Source organism: Lactuca sativa, chromosome 2 (genome assembly GCF_002870075.4).
Source record: "Lactuca sativa cultivar Salinas chromosome 2, Lsat_Salinas_v11, whole genome shotgun sequence".
NCBI lineage: Eukaryota > Viridiplantae > Streptophyta > Magnoliopsida > Asterales > Asteraceae > Lactuca > Lactuca sativa.
In genome coordinates, this window is record NC_056624.2 from 214,889,576 (window position 1) to 214,908,073 (window position 18,498).

Genomic DNA, 18,498 nt, shown 5'->3' on the forward strand with positions numbered 1-18,498 from the left:
CTTAATAAGTATTGTTTGTTTTTTTTCTATAGAAACTTCGATAGATTTTTGCAACAAAAAATTTTATAATTGATCTTTTGTTATGTAATTTAATTTAATTCAATTATAATCTGTTATAACAAAATTCAAAGAAAATGAAATTGAATTTATTTTGATTAAACCTACATCATTTAAAAAGTTTTATATGTAAGCTTAGGTACATAACAACTATATATATATATATATATATATATATATATATATATATATATATATATATATATATATATATATTGAATTGGTTTATATAGTACTATCGTCGTATTGAAAATTTTGTACTGCTATACCATGATTACTCAATTGGTATGATATTGCTACCAAACAAACATGTTACTAGGTTTTTTGTAGTATATATTTATCGATCATAACTAATATCATCCAGTCAATCTTCTTGTTCGGCTCAACTGATTTTGTAGTAGAATTATTCTATTATTTGATTGATATTTTTATACAAAGAAACTTTAATTGTTTAATGGATGGATGCCCTCCAAACCAAATTTTCTCCTTTGATTTATGAAAGTATTTAAGGCAATCCACAAAACTAGGGAATCAAACAGTTTAATTGAACATATTTTATAAAGGAAAAATGACTTATGAGGGTAATAAACTATTGATTTTGTTCACATTTTGTCATTTTCCTTTTTCTTGTACACCATATACCATCCAACTTGTATGTTCACATTTTACCCGTATAACCTGTTACCGTGGGTAAAAGGGTAATATGTGGACAGTTTAACAAGTTGAATGGTATATAGTGTACAAAAAGAAAATGACTAAATATGAACAAAAAAAAACCTCCTTCATTTGAAGACTTTGGTTTACTTTTGTCAGGTAGAAAGTTGACGAAGATGGTTTTAAGCTCCAAGAAAAAAGTTCTCTAAAAGTATTCACCAACATTTTGCCAACTTGATAAGATGTAAGTCTTCTTCTTGTAATAATACAATCATTCTTAAGCTTTAAGTCAAGATCCAAGTAATGACTTAAAGAGAGATGTAAGTATTAACATCTTTTTTTGATCTTAACTCTTTAAGAGACAAAACAAAAGAGAATATGGAGAGGAGAAGGCTAAATTTTCATGGTTTTGACCTGGCAAATGAGAAGAATTAAAGCCTTCAAAAAAGCCAAAACATTACCCATTAGGTTTTAACACTTTTAAACATGTCACGCTTCTAAAGCATGTCTCCTATATTAAAATAAGTTAAAAATCATGTCTTTATTCTCTAGCCATGCTGACTTTTTTATAAAGAAAAAGACAATATTATATTTATAAAAAAATAAAAAAATAAAAAACAAACAAATAAACAAACAAACAAACAAAAAGAAACTTTAAGTCTTTATAAAATATAAACCCTTATATTTTTAACTAAAAGACAAAAGTCTTTCTAGTGCAAAAAGATGTTCATGACATAATACATTATATCATATTATGATATTTAACATTGAAAATTAATATTTTCATAAAACAAACAATTCCAATTAATTATAAGATTTATATTTATTTATCAAGAATCAATTTCCTATAAATAATATATTTATATCAAGTTGTTAGTATGACCCTTTAAGATCATATTTATCTAGCAATATCATTTTATAATAACTTTTGGACATAAATAAGTTGAATGATATATAGTGTACAAAAAAAAAAGACTAAATGTAATTAAAATAAAAAAACCTCCACCACTGCCTCCACCTCCACCTCCACCACCGCATCTGTCTTCGCTACCCCCTTCAGAGGCGGTGGTGGCAATGATAGCGGTAGTAGAAGTGGAGGTGGTAGTATAGGCGACGACGACGGTTTGGGCATAAATAAGTTGAATGATATATAGTGTACAAAAAAAAAGACTAAATGTAATTAAAAAAAAAAAAAAAAAAAAAAAAAAAAAAAAAAACTCCACCTCCACCATCGCCTCTGTCTTCGCTACCCCCTTCAGAGGCGGTGGTGACAATGATAGCGGTAGTAGAAGTGGAGGTGGTAGTATAGACGACGACGACGGTTTGGGCATAAATAAGTTGAATGATATATAGTGTTAAAAAAAAAAAAAAAAAAAAAAAAAAAAAAAAAAAAAAAAAAAAACCCTCCACCATCGCCTCTGTCTTCGCTACCCCCTTCAGAGGCGGTGGTGGCAATGATATCAGTAGTAGAAGTGGAGGTTATAGGCGACGACGACGGTTGTGGTGGAGGAGGTTGTTGGAGGTGGTGGGGGAGATTCTCTTTTTATTCACGTTTACTATATGTCATCCAACATACTAGCATTTTACCTATAGTAGCAAGTCATAAGGATAAAATGTAAAAAGATTCAACAAATTGAATGGTATATAGTATAAAAAGAAAAAAAAAATGACTAAATATGAACAAAATCAATAATTTATTACACTCATAAAACAAGATCTTGGCACATTTTATAGACCCAAAAAGAAGTTAGAAACTTAGTTGCCTTTCTTTGCTAATATGAAATGATTGGCACATTTTATAGTTACATGTGAAAAGTAACTCTCTTGTCAAATTCTTTGTGCTAGGTTTCTAAAACCAATAATGAGTTAGAATTAATCACCTTCCACTTTCTAAGTCAACTAACAACAATTTGTGGAAAACATTTTTCACTAAAGCTCACTATAAAAACTTTGATTTATCTAAAAAGATATGTTTGTTTGGATTTTATAAAGTCAAAGCCTAAAAAAAAACCCCAAGTTTCAAACAATTTAAATAGAATGTTTGAGCCCAATGAGTAAAGATTTGTCAAAAGGGTTTTGGTTTTTATATTAAATGATTATTATTTTTATCATTAAGCACAGTCTCTAACTAAACAATTATATATTTATTCATATACAAATTAACAATTATATGTTTATTTATATACAGATTTTCCAGAGCCTCTATGCCATTTAGATGTCTAAATAATTTAGATATGAATCATTCATATCCTACCAAATAGCCCTTAAATATTTAATTCATTAAGTTTGTTAAGTAAAAAAGAACCAATCCCTAAAGATTCTATTAAGACATGTTAACATGTAAGATAAAATAAAAATTAAACCCAATGCTTCCAATCTTTCCATTAAAAAGTGTAATACCCACAAAAACCGTAGCTTTTTTTCTATCGAAAACGTGATATTACAAGCACTGTATTCGTCGGATACTTTACCCAACCCTAAAGGAAAGAATAATCTATTTATCCGTAGCAGAGATTCAGAGTCAGAACAATGTATGGGATTCGATATTCATCACAAATTCCTATAAATATTATTATTTTTAAATGAATCTAAAATCCAAAAAAAGACCTACACGAAAAAGAGTGATTCGACTTTTATATTTTTATCGTAAACCAAATAAAGAAAAAAAAAAAAAAAATCTCACCCGTCCATTATTCCATTGCCTAACCCCAATCGTACTATACATCACATAAAGTCTGAAACATCAACATTTCACCACCCACCACATTTCCTCCACTTCACACACCAATCACTCCTTTATCTCTCTCATGTTTCCTACTTTCTCCTTCACATGCTACAATTCATTAAACCACCATATATACTTTATAACCATTAACAACACAACACTTCCAAAATCAAAACCACATCACATCACATCACATGATCTGATCAAAACATGTTCTTCTTCTTCTTCCCCTACCTTGTTTGTATGTTTCTTCCCTTGTTTACACCATCTCTCTCTTTCTCCTTCATCTTCAATGGCTTCAAAACCCCAAACCCGCACAATATAACCATCAACGGAGCTGCTGACATCACTCCCACTGGCATTCTCAAGCTCACCAATGATACCTCCCGGTTAATGGGTCACGGGTTTTACCCGGATCCGATCCGTTTCAAAGACCCCACTACCAAAAAACCCATCTCCTTCTCTACCTCTTTTGTCTTGGCCATCTTGCCGGGGTACAAAAACCCTGGCGGCCATGGACTGGCGTTCACCGTCTCTCCGGCGAAAGACTTCGCCGGAGCTCAGCCCAATCAGTACCTTGGAATCCTTAACGTCATCAACAACAGGAACACATCAAACCACCTATTTGCGGTGGAATTCGATACCGTTCTTGATTTGGAATTTGGTGATATTAATGATAATCATGTTGGAGTCAACATTAACTCCATGTCATCCAAGAGCTCCACAAAAGCCGGGTTTTTTATCGATGGGAATTCAACAAAACAAGATCTTGATTTAGAAAGTGGGAAAAAGATCCAAGCATGGGTGGATTATGATGGTTTAAAATCCCAACTAAATGTCACTCTTTCACTATATTCACAAAAACCTAATACCCCAATCTTGTCTATACCATTAAACCTCGAATCGGTTTTTCATGATTTCATGTACGTCGGGTTTTCGGCATCCACGGGTGTCCTCGCGAGCTCTCATTATATATTCGGTTGGAGCTTTAACACAAGTGGAAAAGCTCAATCTTTTGATCTTAATAGTCTCCCTTCAATACCAACAGCTAAAAAGAATCACAAAAGTTTCATAATTGGTGTTTCTATAGCCGCCCTTTTAACTCTTGTCATGGTTGCCATTGTCGGTGTTGTTTTTGTGATCAAGAAAATGAAGAACAAAGATGAAATTGAGGAATGGGAGCTTGATGTGGGCCCGCATCGGTATTCCTACAAGGAGTTAAACCGGGCCACGAAAGGGTTTAGAGAAGAGGAACTACTCGGATTTGGTGGATTTGGGAGTGTTTACAAAGGGGTTTTGTGTAATTTGCCTGATTCAAAAACCCTAGTAGTGGCGGTTAAGCGGATTTCGAATGAATCAAAACATGGGATGAGGGCGTTTGTGTCCGAGATTTCAACAATCGGTCGACTCCGTCATCGGAATTTGGTTCAGTTGTTAGGTTGGTGTAGAAAGAGAGATGATTTGTTGCTTGTATATGAGTTCATGGCGAATGGTAGCTTAGACAAGTATATATATGATGATCCGATAATTACTTTAAATTGGGAACAAAGATTTAAAATCATAAAGGATGTAGCGCATGGATTATTATACTTGCATGAAGAGTGGCAGCAAACCGTGCTTCATAGAGACATAAAAGCAGGTAACGTGTTGTTGGATTCTGAGTTAAACGGGCATTTAGGTGATTTCGGTTTGGCAAAATTATGTGAGCACGGGTCAAACACGAGCACGACTAAAGTTGTAGGGACATTAGGTTATTTGGCTCCTGAGTTGACTCGAACGGGTAAGCCGACCACCAACTCAGATGTGTTTGCTTTTGGGGCTTTGTTGTTGGAAGTGGTTTGTGGGAGGAGACCTACTGAGCCAAAGGCGTTGCCTGAGGAGCTTATTTTGGTGGACTGGGTGTGGGACAAGTGGAGACAAGGGGTGGTTTTAGAGGTGGTTGATAAAAGGTTGAAAGGTGAGTTTGATGAGGTGGAGGTTTTGGTGGTTGTAAAGCTAGGGCTGATGTGTTCAAGTAACGCCCCGTCTGCACGACCTCCTATGAAACAGATTGTTAAGTATTTGGAAGGGGAGGTGCCCTTGCCGGAAAATTTAGCTCCACCGTGTGATGGCGGTGACAAGGGTAGTTATGGAATAGAGTCTGAAGATTATGTGCATTCTTATCCATCTTCATCTGCTTTAGACAATGTAAGCAATGGGTCAGTGAGAAGTGAGAACTGAAGGGAGAGTATGTTGTTGATGTTCTTTAAGATATTGATTTTTGGGCTTGTTTATATTTTCTTTATATCTTCAGTTCTGTAGATTGATCTATATGTTGTAGGTGGTTGTGTTCTTTTTGTTATTAAAATCAAGGATTGTATCTATAGGTTGTTTCTGGAACATGCAAGGGCGAAAGTAAATAGTAACTAATATTAATTATTATTATTTTTATGGGTTAAAGAGTAGAATAACATTTACATGACGGAAAATACACCATCAATTTCTTCATATTTAGACAGAATATATTCCGAATACAGAATAAAGAAAACTAAGAATCCTTACCTACTTCATGTACATTATTTTCACAATTCTCATCTTCACGATCTTTTAACCCAATAAAAATCTCATGATCATCAAACCCTGTAAAGAAAAGACTAAATAAATATAAAAGCTCACAAAATGAAGTATATATATATTTTTTTTAAAATGATTAAAGAAAAGTTGAAAAAGTACCTTCACCAAGGGCTTCAAAATCATCAACTTGGGGTGGGCCTAAAACCATAATGTTACCTAACGGTGGATCAACAGTCATCCAATCTGACCTACCAATATCATCTGTGTTCATCTCCCTCTCATTCACCCAACCCTCAACATAGTTAATATTGTCATATGAAATCGGATCAGGGTTATCTTCTTCTTTGTTCAAAAACCTAGAAAATCATCTGTATTTCAGTCCAGATTCATGGTTTAGGTACAAAAACATATATATATATATATATATATATATATATATATATATATATATATATATATATATATATGGGACTTACATTTGCTTTAATCTCATGTTATATTGAACAAATACAATGTCACTGAGCCTCTGGTGTTCTACATAATTCTTTGTTTCATGAATCTGTTGGAATGGAATCCTGTTTGGTTTACACCCAACCAAACTACAAGTTTGACTAAGTATTCGAATAGCCAAACGAGCCAAATTCGGACAAGCCCCTCCATATGTAGACCACCACTCAGCTACATTGTTAATCAATAACGAAACATAATTATGACTCAAATTGTAGCTTCAAAACACCATATTAACATAAGATTAAGATTTAAGGCTTACCAGGAAGTAAAGTCTCTCTGCCTCTTATAGCAATTTTCCTCCCAAAATCGCCAGTGGCTTCACGATAAGATGCTGTTTCTTTAACAATTTTATCTTGGATTGTAGTGTCAGGAACCAATCTTTCTACACAATCATACACTGATGACCTGATTTGAAGATGTATATCTCCTTCTGTACTGTAAAAGAATTTTGGATTTAAATAAAAACCTGCAGTGTGAAGAGGGTGGCGATGAAGTTGTTCCCACCTACGATCTATTATGTTCCAATAAACCATATAATCTTTCTTATCAATAAGTTCTTTTTTGATTGCTTCTTTTGCCCGATATACCCCTGCATAAACATACCCCATTCCTGGTCTCTTTTTCCCACTAACAATTCTCAGAAGCCTCAACAAAGGATCTGTTAAATGGGTGATCACTGTACACATTGACCAAAAAGATGGGTTGCTTATATAATCCAAAGTAGTGTACCCCTCTTCTTTCTTGGAATATGAACACTCCATCCATTCCTCTGAGGTTACCATGGATTGGAGGTTGTGCTTCACACTTACCATTCGTTTCAGTGTGGAGAAATCTGTGGATGCACGTGAGGGACCCACTACAACGATGTCTACTCCAAAAGTGTACCTTCTCATCATATTCAATACAAAGCTATGGTTGTATATGAATCTTGATATTGATCTAGCTTGTTCAAGAATCGTACTTATCCATTCAAGTTCTCTGAAATCATCTAACATCAAATCCACACAATGAGTCGCACATGGAGTCCAGAAAATGGTGGGGAAATTATCGGTGATTCGTTTCCCTACTTCAATATAACGTTCTTCATTGTTAGTAACAATCTGGAGAACATTTCTTACTCCAACTTCTTCAATGATTTCTTTGAATAAACCATATAAAGCGTCTATGGAGTCTATAATGTTGATCACATCAACAGACCTCAAAAACATTAGCCCTTCGGGACAATAAACTGAGAAATTCAGAAACATTTTACCATTTTCTGAAGTCAATTCATCGACTAAAACAGAGCAACCACTCTTTCCCCAAGTCCCCATGCATTGATCAACATCTGTTCTAACTTCTTGAACTGTATTCTTTAAAATCCAGCTTCGAAGATCGTGATATGAAGGCCCCACAACTCCTGACCCTTGTGAAGCAATTGCATCAATCATGGGCTGGAAATACATGGAGTTCACAGCATCTAAAGGTACACCAACATCAAATAAAAACCTCCCAATTGCTAAACTAACTTGATGGTTAACCCTTTTTGAATCATCATACACAGTATCAATAAGAGCAAGAGCATTCGAACCTTTTCTCACTCTACATCCTTTCTTTCTTCTACCTCCACCTCTCTTGCTACTTACAGTACCTTCTTCTTCTTGATTCAGTAATAAACTAGGATTGGGCTCAATAGCTTCTGCAACAGGAAGCATCACAGCTTCAGTGTTCAAAGCAGATTGATTACCAAAAGAATCAGTCTCGCCAGAATTGAAATTAGTGATTTCTTCAGCCAATTTCTGTTTCTTTCTCTTCTTCACTACGACACCATTTAAGCTCTCTTGCATCAACAGACGAACATCAGGCTGTACTCTTAAACAACTGGACGCATTACCTTTTTGGCCTGCGAGGTGTTCTTTAATCCTGTGAATTCCACCGCCCTTGAACATTTTGCCGCAATATATACACTTGAGCTGAACCTTATCGCCACTTTTGTACATTTGGCAATGCTTCCATGCTGGATCATGTTTTTGTGAATTTACAGGTACTGGTTCTAAATCGGAAGCCATTTTTCAGACTTCGCATGCAAGCGCAAAGCTAGCTATCTTTATAATATCTATATTTAAGCACTAATAATCTACAGCATTAGTAGCTACACATTTCAACCATTGACGAATAAAAGTGTATCGTCAAACAATCATATATGCAAAATCAACGACAACAGAAGAGCATACAAAACCCGGATTGGACAGAAGAAAAGGTTGATTAGACGGAAACTTACTTGATTTTTTTTAATTTCGTCGTCGAAATTCTGGGGAGACCGAGTTATGGAGGTTAGGGTTAATATATAGTCGGAAGATGAGTCGATGTAGAACCGGATAGACCGGTTACGTCTCCACTTTCACGGGTTTTTATCAGCCCGGGTTTTAATATTAACCCGATTTTGCGGTCCAAGTAAGCGTTGAAAAGTTGCAACTTCCCCAAAATAAACGGTTTTCTAGAAGCGGATCCGAATATCTCGGGTTGCATTTAACATATAGAACCGGATGTTAGTTCGACCGGCGGTCGCCAAGATAAGACCGGTAAACGCCTCCATCAAACCGGTAATCTAACAAATTTTCATGTAATTATCAAATTAGGAATAACTGTTCTCAATCATGACTCCGGCTTCGTGTAGAACGACGAATTGTTCTTAATTTTCACAAATTAAAGATATTTTAATTGAAGTTTCTTAGTTGCATATGGATTTTGGATTAATATTAGGGATTTAGAGTACATACTACATCATGAACATGATTTGTAGCCTATATGATGATTTCTTCATCGGAAGAGCGACTTTTCTTCCAATCCGAAACAGAAACATGCATTGCTGCTGTTCATCTTCTACGAAGATTTCAATTGCGGATGTACCTCCGTTTAGACTAATATCTGAATCTACGGATCTTTACTGTAATCGGAAGTGCTTTTTAAAAATTATTTTTTCCACTTTTCATGTATTTCCAAAAATAGATACATATCAGGTTAAAGATTCGCAACACAAATATCAGCAGAAAGCAAAATCCAAAAATAGCACACAAGATGAAGAAACCATATTTGAGAAAAGGTTTAGCTGAATAAAACAGAACATATGAAGTTCATACACAAGGAAAACTTATATGGTCATTCCTAATACACCACAGCCTCTGCAACCACACCTCACCTCTCACCACAACATAACAACACACACTTCCATTTCCTTTCTTCTTCTTCTTCTTCTATCTTTCCTCTTTTTACAGGCTTAAACAACTTGTACAGTACACTCATCTTACCTTCTCTCTCTCTCTCTCTTCAGGCCACGGGCATCTTTCACCCTCTTTCAGCCATGGCGGAGACCCCATATTTCCTAGGTATATCCTCAAACTAACAATGTACAATCTTTTATTTGCAAATTCACTCTTACATATCTTCCAAATAAACCCGGAATAAGAGCTTCATAGCACCAAAATAAACCCAAATAAAAAAAAAACTAATAAAACACAAACCATCCATCCATCATACTTCAGACTTCATACTTCATACTTCATACTCAGTTAGCTGTACAACTTCGATCACCTTTCTATAACCTTTCCCTAAGTAGTAGTAGTAGCAGCAGCAGCAGTAGCCATGGAAGCTGCAGCAGCATATCCCGCCAGTATCCCAATCCTCCTTTCTGTCAAATCAACAAGCAAAGCATATCACAAAATGATTCATCAAAACATGCATGGTTGATGGTTCTGATTTTATTTAAATATAGTATTATACCTCCAGCAGCAACAAGTTTCTCTACACGAGCAACTATATGTTTCCCATAAGTATACTTTTTCAGAGCATTCAGATGAACTTTAATACGATTAAGTATCATTTCAAGTTGGCGATCATCGCAAGTCTCCAACACTTTTTGTACAACATAATTAGCAAACTGATCTTTCATCATTACCTGATACCAAAAAATAAAAAAAGGTATTAAACCTTCAACACTGATTTTGTATTTTTGTCATGGAAAACTTAGAAAAAAAATCAAGTAAAAATGAACCTGGAGTGGTTCGTTTTCATCAGTGGTGCCTAGCATCTCAGTGACAAGAATCTGCCGCTCCTCGGGTGTACCGAAAGTCAAACATTTTTCAACAACATTGGAAGCAAACTTTTGTTGACTCATTTGAACTATCTGCCCGATTAATTGATCGATAATAGACGTGCGTTCGTGTGGCTTTCCATGTTCGAGCACATGCTGTTACAAAAAAAAGAAAAAACATCAACATTTTTTAATCGTTTAAATAGTTTATACTTTATACAGAAGCATGTTTTGATCGTTCACAAAAACCTACCTGAACGACATAATTCCCGTATTGATCTTGAGCAAGCATGCGTACAGATTTCAAGATTTCATCCATGACTATGGTTTGAGTTTTTGGGTTGCTACAGTGCTCGAGGACTCTCTGTTGGTAAAATTTCAATAATTTAGCAACAAGATCAAATAAAGAAAGTGAAATCGGTTACCCAAATGTTTAAAAAATGAAAAAAAAAAAATACCTGAATAACGCGACAACCATATGGGTGAGTTGATAATGTAACAACTTGATCATAAAATGTTGATATGATGAAATGAATAGCATCTTCCGGAATGCATTCAATGCACTTTTGAATAACATGATTACCATTTTGATCGCGTACACATCGCATTACATGACCATCAAGCTCTGCCACCATTTTTCTTTGTTGGTCCAAGTCAACTACCTCGATAGCCTAAATGAAAAAAAGTCAAACTCAAACTCAAACATATGCTTTCGAATGCATAATATGTCTTCTAAGTTGTAAAGTTAAAAAGTTTACCTTTTGGATTACTCTGCAACCATACATCTGTAGACTAAGGGTTAGAACATGGTCATCAAGCTGGTCTGCCAGTTCTCTTATTTGAGAAGCAGTTCCATGTTCAAAAAACTATATTTATAAAACAAAAACAAGAAAATTCTTTAATGTCATATATTGATAAAGAATAAAGATAGTCAAACACCAATTTACCTTCTGGATCACATAATTACCGAATACATCAGTCATAAGCGAAAGAGCCTGAGGCATAATTTCATGAAAAACCATGTTTTTCTCTTCTGCGGTAGCGGTTTCGAGCTTTTGTTGAATAAATCGACTTCCATACTGATCGGAACTGCATAAATTAAAGTTTAAAATGAGTTTTTGTTATGTCATAAGTGTAGTTGTAGCATGAAGAAGTAAAGCTGTAAGACTAACCTGAATTCAACAACATGTCCTGCGATTTCTGAAAGCTCAAAACACTTGGTTTTGTTACTCTTGAACTCATCAAGCAAAGAAGATGCAAAAGCTTCTTCAAAAGATCCAGTGAAACCTCCGGGTAAGTTTCTCATTCCAGAAGGGAAACGAAGACTCCTTTCTCCATGTCTGACAGGGCTGCCTGAGTTAGGGAGGAGAGGTCCGGCCAGTGGACTGGTGGGGTAGTTTCCATAGTAACCATGTGTTAAACTGTTTGTTTTGTTAAGGTAAGGAAGACCATACTGTGATTTTTGAGGTGATAGTAGGCCTGAAAGGTAAGCTTTCTGAAGTGCTAGTAACTCCATTGTTGGATCATTCAGAGCAGCAGCGTATTGAAGATTCTGTAACTCTGCAGCTGCAGCGAGTATATTAGGTCCCAAAGCAAACCCACCTCCCATGGCTCTGGAATCCATGCCACCACCCATCATGGAAGGTGATGCAGGATTCATCACATACCCACCTAGCCCATAGTTTGAATAAGGTGAATTTGGACTGTCCATGTGTTGGTAGTGCGGAGAACCACCTGCTCTCAGATGGGAGTTAACCGGAGAACCTTGTGCATCGCCTGAAAAAGAAGGGTTGCTCATGTTGAGATACAAACCTTTGTTGGTCAGGTATGGATGTTTGATATGGGTGTTCTGCTCATCAATCTCGTTTTCTTGATTTGTCATACCATCTGCTGATAGACTCATGCCTGCCATGGCTGCTGCTAGGTCGGAATGTTCAGATGGAGCAGAGTTAACCCTGCCTCCCGCGGCAGGAATGCGAGGGCTAGCCAACCTAGCCACCAGTTGAGGGTCAGGAGTGGTGCTTCTAGACAAAGAACCACCGAGTGCAGATGCGTACGTATGAGAAGCTGATGACATCGCGTGAGGATGGTTTGGGCTCGAACGTAAAGCTTCCATGGAAACCAGATCTTGGTGAAGACCAAAATGGGTTTCAGAGGGTTCGATGTTGTCGTCAAATGTGTTCCGGCTTGCCGGACGAGATGGGTGACGAGAACTAGATGCTGCTTGAGTCATGTCATCCTGCAGTTGGAAACGGAGTTTAAGCAATAACTAAAAGGGAAGATTTCAAAAGCTACAAATTTCAGACAAAAACGATCACAAGTTTCAAACCTTAAAGATCTCCGCAATGCTCTTCTGCCTACTTCCTGACCCCAATCCAGGCAACCCGATAAGCCCATTGCCTCCCCATTCGGCGGCGGCAGATTCACCGCTGTGTGACTTCCTCCATTCGCCCGGTCCATGATTCTCTTCTTTGTTCCCATTGAACCCTAGCTGGCTTGCAAATAGAGACCTAGTATTACTCCCATCATCCCTGTTTACCTTCCTCCTATCGCCAATAGCAGAGCCACCAATCCCACTTCCACCGCCGCCTTGCAGGCGCTGCGCATATCGCCAATCCTCCTTCGACAACAGCGGCGGCGGAAGCCTAGGGTTCAGATTCACATTAGCGTAGTAATACGAAATGTATGCCGGATCAGACCTTAACTCATCTTCTGAAATCCCGCCTAACTCCGCCGTCAGACCACCACCACCACCAAACAGTCCTCCGACTGCATTCAATGACCCTTCCACCGTCGGCGGAGCTGAACCGCTGCGATACATATTTAGCTCCCTCTCGCGATCGCTGCTACTGTTACTCATCATACTAGTACTGCTAATAACCTCTTGCCTACGCTTCTCCCTCATCAGCAAGCTCAGCTCCTCGTTGTTAGAAAGCACCGATCGCATTCCGATATCGGACATCATCTTGGAATAACTATCAGTAATCATCACAACATTTGCATGAAATTAACCTCTTCAAATAAAAACTAAATACTATCGAGCTTCAATTAACAAAACTTATAAAGCTACGATCTTTACAAACTTCTAGATCCTAAATTACCTTAATTGCATAACAATCTACTGAACCAAACAAGTTTTTTCGTAATAATCTATTGTGTATGTGTAAATTTACAGAAATCTTTTAAAGATCCGAAGATTCAATATGAACCATCCTTCCAATCGGCTGATCGCCAACAAAATAACAAATTTTTTTAGCCATTTTCAGTGTGCTAAAGATTGAGTGAGAGACTTTCGAACAGAATAGTGCAAGAGAGAGTGCTAAAAGAGAAAGAGAGGGGATTGATAAGCACGAGAGGTGGGATGATATAGACCGTTAGATTAAAAAGGGTGACGGTAGAGATTGGATTGTGTAGCGTGATTTGTTCTTACAAAAGCAAAGTTTAGGGTTTTATTTCAAAGAATCTTGAGCTGATATCCGATTTGCTTGGGTTCTTGTTATCACTTCATTATTTTATTTAAAATTAAATTATCTATTTATATAAAAAAAAAACTAAGGCAATTCTTCATGTACCATATCTCCTCGTCATATTAATTGTTAAGAAATAGGGCAATTGTCCTCGTCACCAAAATCATTATTCTATCAATTTAAAATTTTGTTCGGTGTTAAATTATTAAGAAGGTGTTTCGAGTACTTATTCAAAATGATAACTATTTGTAATTCGACTTAAATTATTAAGAAGGTGTTTCGAGTACTTATTCAAAATGATAACTATTTGTAATTCGACTTATAGGGGTGTTAAAATGAAATTTTTAAAATGTGTTGTGACTTATAAAAAATGAAATTTCTGGTGTGTAACTTTTATAAGTTTTTTTTTTAATCTATATTCAAACACTAGTTTTAACTTATACTAATATGAAATCGATAATAATTAATAAACTCCTTAAATCAACTTAGTCAAACACATCTAAAAGGCAATATAATTTATAGATAATGATGTCTCGTAAAATTGTTAGAGCAATATGTATAATGAATAAAATTATCATTTTAACCTTCTAACTATTTACCCAATAACTTGATGATATTAGGATCCCTATTCTTCCAATTTCGATTCATTTTGGTATGCTGGGAAGATGAGGAGATGAACTTTGGAATTCAGTTATAGAGAAATTCAGCAAGAAGCTTTAAGATTGGAAAGGTGTCCGCCCTCTTAGGTCAAGCTGGTAAGGCCTTATTTTTAACGAAATTCACTCTTCAAAGCTTGCCTTTATTCCCTCCTTGCCCGGGGTCTCGAAAGGAATGGCTAGTAGGATTGAAGGATTTTGGACAAAATGTCTACGGGTGTTGGAGGGAGAGATAGAATTCATGATATCGCATGGGAGAAGGCTCTCTGAAGCTTCGTTTTGGAGGCTTGGGTTGGAGCTATAGCTATTTAGACTATAAGCTAGTTATTTCGGTGTACTTGTTGAGCAGGTCGACCCTCCATCCCTTCGTTCAAATCCATCAAGACTACTATGCTAACTCATACTAATTGCCCTTTCACTGATGTCGGTAAGGAGAGTGTCGGACAGAAGATACAAATAAGAACAGCTTTGACAACATCCATCTCTGTGTGAGCCCTCATCTCATGTTCCTACTACCTATTAACTTCAAGTGGGAGTGATGGACGAGTAAAGGTTGCCAAATCTTTCTTCCCCGTGAATTGGCTTTAACTGAAATCGGGCGGATCGGCTTCTCCCTTTGAGCATAACATGTTTTTGGGGAGTAAGTCACTTAATATATTATAATATGTAAGAATCGATTCTTACATCACATCAAAATAGCATGTCTATATACTTATCTACATGCAGTTCCTCTTTTTTACCTTCCATTAATTTTGAAAGAGAAGGTTTCCTCTCACCTAAAGAATATATCAGAGAACGACGACCTACGCATTGCAACCACAACATTACTGGGTAAACTAGTATAGATTTCGGAAACTTGGGATCCCCCTAGTTGAAGACTATCGTCCACAATTAGAACCATCTAAAATAACGTCTATGATGGATCTATTACGAATGTCTCGTCCCAGAAGACCATCACTCAAGTTTCACTGATCGAGCAACACAATTATTTCACAGACCTTTATGTTCCTAGTTAAAGTGTAGGCCTTTTGGACTTAAGTTGGGATTTGGTATTTCGAAGCCCCCATGTGTTACTATCATTTATAGGCATCGTCTGTACTTAACAGTTCCTTTTAGTGTAGGTTCTCAGAGATATATGGATTAATATAAAACAAAGGGGGGGGGGACGAAAGAGAAGAAAAAAGATAGTTTACTTGCTTAGTGTTTGTGCGCTAAGGGAAGAAATATCAACAAGTCGAAACTTTCGAAAGCGCACTCGATCTTCTCAAAATCTCTTAAGATAAGAAATATATACCCTACGAAAAGGAGCGAGCGAAGAGAGCATAAAGAGCTTACTTATAAGGTACGAGCTTAGAGCCTTGCGTCACTCTGGTATGCTAATCACTTTGTTGTACGAATTTGTAAGGGTAGTCACTTAGTGCGACAACACTATGGGATGCAAAGAAGTTTCTGTTGGATCAAGTGTCTAAGCCCATAACTATTTTGGTATGTACTTGACCCGATTATGAGCATGGTCCTTTTAGGTTGCCTTCACCATAGCAACTGATAGGATGAACTAAGGAGAAAAATGATTAATTATGATTTATTAATATATTATATGAATAATATATTAAAAGAGAAATCATATTGTTTAATTAATATTAGTCAAGAATTAATTATGTGGCTAAAAGACATTAATTAAATAAAGGGGACTAGAACTGTCAATTGTGTGATAGTTGAATATTGGGCTAATAGACTCCATAGAAGTTGGAGTGGACGAAATCTATGGGGAAACCCATTAGAATTCGTCCAAGGCCTCTAAGGAGAGTGTCCATGGGCTGCTTAGGGCATAAGCAGTCAGATTAGGGTTTCCTGGTTGAAAACCCTAATAGCCTAAGTATAAAAGGAACCCTTGGCAAGCCAAAAACGTCCCTAACCTTCTAAGAGAAACCCTAAGACGTTTTTGGTGCCTCCTCTCTCTCTCTCTCTCTCTCTCTCCTTGTTTATCTTGTTGCATATGGTGTTTGTGACTCCATTAGAGGTGCAACATTTGAGGCACTAAGCTTTCAAAAGTCAATTACAAGATGAATTCAGATTGTTATTGCAACATAACAATCAAGGTAAGATCTAAACTCTATTCTTTTGTCAATTTCGATTATTGTATGCTAGAATTATGTTTTATGAGCTTTGGATGATTATTGCATGTATATTAGACAAACGAGATCCAAAGCTTTAGGGTTTGCATGTACACCATAGGATTGATGTAAGGCTCATAACCCATCAGTTTCGTCACCCTTCTAAAGTTTATTTGATCACTTAGGACATACAATCTTTCAAAAAAGAAAGTGGTTATGAAGTGAATTGCATTGTGCTCATCAACAAGTAATATGCACCATGCTGAACAAAGGTTCCTTTTTTCTCTTGAGATATTGCGTATGATAGGAGAAATAAAGGTTCCTTTTTTTCGGTATGTTGCTTCACGAACAAGGAGAGATAGAAAGCTAGTATTATATAATGAATAATAAGAGTCTGGCACTATATAGGAATCCAACACCTAGTGATTTACATTTTACACCTTATCTTCTAGACTTTTGGTGGAAAAACTAGTCGGGTCTTCCAACAAGAGTTCCACGACTTTTTAACCTGCATAAAAAAAGGAAGTATTTCGCGCGTCGGGTTTGATCCTGGTGTCGAGCAAAGTAGAGCGAATGAAAAAATTTGAATGAGAAAATCATTTTCAAATGAGACTTTATGGTCGTCCTACGCCAATTGATCAAGAATTTATGGTAAATGAGGATTTTCTTTTATTTTCAGGTGGTACCTCTTGCAACATCTTAATTTGTTAGGTATTCTCTTTTAACCCTTGGATTGTGATTTGTTTACAAAATTGGTCCCTAATGGCATTTTCGTAATTTCGGCCATACATGAGTACGTTGGGCGTACTCTAAGTACTTTAGGTGTACGTAGCTAGGGTACAAACCCTAATTTTTAGGGTTTGGACACTATTTAGACATCTTTATGGCCTCACACTCCTTCTTAACTCCATCCTCTTTCCTCACTTTCGAAACCCTAAAGTGTGTGAGTGCCTTGTGAAGCTTGAAGAACCTTTTGGTGCCATTTTGGAGCTTTTTGAGAATAAGGAAGAACATTGAGGTTGTGGTGTTCACTCAAGACTTGGATCTAGCATCTACATTCCTTTATGCATCTTCTGGATGTATAAAGCTCCAACCTTGACGAGCATTTATTTTAGATCTAGTTTTAGCTTAAAGTTGGTCCCTTTTGTCCCAAATCTTGACCTTTGTGAGCATGGAATGCTCCAAGATGTTTGAGTTGTCCTTTCAGATTTTTAGGGGCGTGTTAAGTCATAAAAATGGGATCTTGGACATTCGTTTCTTCCCATGCATGGTCTAGGTTGTCTTAATTGGGTCAAGAAGTTAGGGGGTTTGTTATTAAGGTCTTAATATACATGCAAAACCATAAAGTTGGAAACTTTGTGGTTAAGATCATATTTTAGGGTATGGATCTAGATTTTGGGCGAAGGTGCTTAAGGATTAAGCACTTAATGGGTTGAGTTGGTTGGCGGCCGCGTACGTTGGGCGTACCAAAGGTTACGTTGCACGTACGTGGTCATCCCTTCGTTTTTTGGTCAAATGTTTGGTACACTCGGCATACCTGTTGTGTACGCCCAACATAATCACTGAGTTGACTCAGCAGACTTTGACTTGGATTTTGACTAGGGTTTGACCTAGGGGTATTTCAAGTATTTTGATATGTATGTTGAGATTGTCGTCACTTAATTCATTGAGGTGACTGGTAGAGTGATCTCGG

The 18,498-nt window shown here is 36.6% G+C and overlaps 3 protein-coding genes across 5 annotated transcripts; 1 reads left to right on the forward strand and 2 right to left on the reverse strand.

The window, feature by feature from the left end:
* The first annotated feature begins 3,431 nt into the window (after nt 1-3,431).
* Nucleotides 3,432-5,866, forward strand: LOC111910615 (L-type lectin-domain containing receptor kinase S.4). Its single transcript, XM_023906442.3, has one exon. It carries the CDS (start codon nt 3,647-3,649, stop codon nt 5,654-5,656), a length of 2,010 nt encoding a protein of 669 aa, XP_023762210.1. The 5' UTR covers nt 3,432-3,646; the 3' UTR covers nt 5,657-5,866.
* A 357-nt stretch (nt 5,867-6,223) lies between these two features.
* LOC111910616 (uncharacterized) lies at nt 6,224-9,081 on the reverse strand. The gene is made up of 3 exons (XM_052768675.1): nt 6,759-9,081; nt 6,466-6,667; nt 6,224-6,357 (listed from the first exon to the last, which is right to left on the reverse strand). The coding sequence occupies exons 1-3, from the start codon at nt 8,545-8,547 to the stop codon at nt 6,354-6,356; spliced, it is 1,995 nt and encodes a 664-aa protein (XP_052624635.1). The 5' UTR covers nt 8,548-9,081; the 3' UTR covers nt 6,224-6,353.
* Nucleotides 9,082-9,570: 489 nt separating this feature from the next.
* On the reverse strand, nt 9,571-14,042 carry LOC111910614 (pumilio homolog 2). Of its 3 annotated transcripts, none has more exons than XM_023906441.3 (10): nt 12,898-14,042; nt 12,381-12,807; nt 11,741-12,302; nt 11,516-11,657; nt 11,327-11,434; nt 11,027-11,239; nt 10,822-10,932; nt 10,530-10,724; nt 10,259-10,433; nt 9,571-10,166 (listed from the first exon to the last, which is right to left on the reverse strand). In XM_023906441.3, exons 1-10 carry the CDS (start codon nt 13,555-13,557, stop codon nt 10,087-10,089), a joined length of 2,673 nt encoding a protein of 890 aa, XP_023762209.2. In that variant the 5' UTR covers nt 13,558-14,042; the 3' UTR covers nt 9,571-10,086. The 3 variants fall into 3 exon arrangements, with proteins under 3 accessions (XP_023762209.2, XP_023762208.2, XP_023762207.2); XM_023906440.3 differs by having other exon boundaries at nt 11,741-12,807; nt 12,898-13,543; nt 13,670-14,041; XM_023906439.3 differs by having other exon boundaries at nt 11,741-12,807; nt 12,898-14,041.
* Between the last annotated feature and the right edge of the window lie 4,456 nt (nt 14,043-18,498).

Coding starts and splice junctions, on each gene's coding strand:
- LOC111910616 (XM_052768675.1), bottom strand. CDS start 8,547: ATGGCTTCCGATTTAGAACCAGTACCTGTAAATTCACAAAAACATGAT. Junction 6,668..6,758: donor CAGAGAGACTTTACTTCCTG/GTAAGCCTTAAA, acceptor TTAACAATGTAG/CTGAGTGGTGGTCTACATAT.
- LOC111910615 (XM_023906442.3), top strand. CDS start 3,647: ATGTTCTTCTTCTTCTTCCCCTACCTTGTTTGTATGTTTCTTCCCTTG.
- LOC111910614 (XM_023906439.3), bottom strand. CDS start 13,557: ATGATTACTGATAGTTATTCCAAGATGATGTCCGATATCGGAATGCGA. Junction 10,725..10,821: donor ACGGGAATTATGTCGTTCAG/GTAGGTTTTTGT, acceptor TTTTTGTAACAG/CATGTGCTCGAACATGGAAA. Junction 10,167..10,258: donor GAAACTTGTTGCTGCTGGAG/GTATAATACTAT, acceptor TTGATTTGACAG/AAAGGAGGATTGGGATACTG.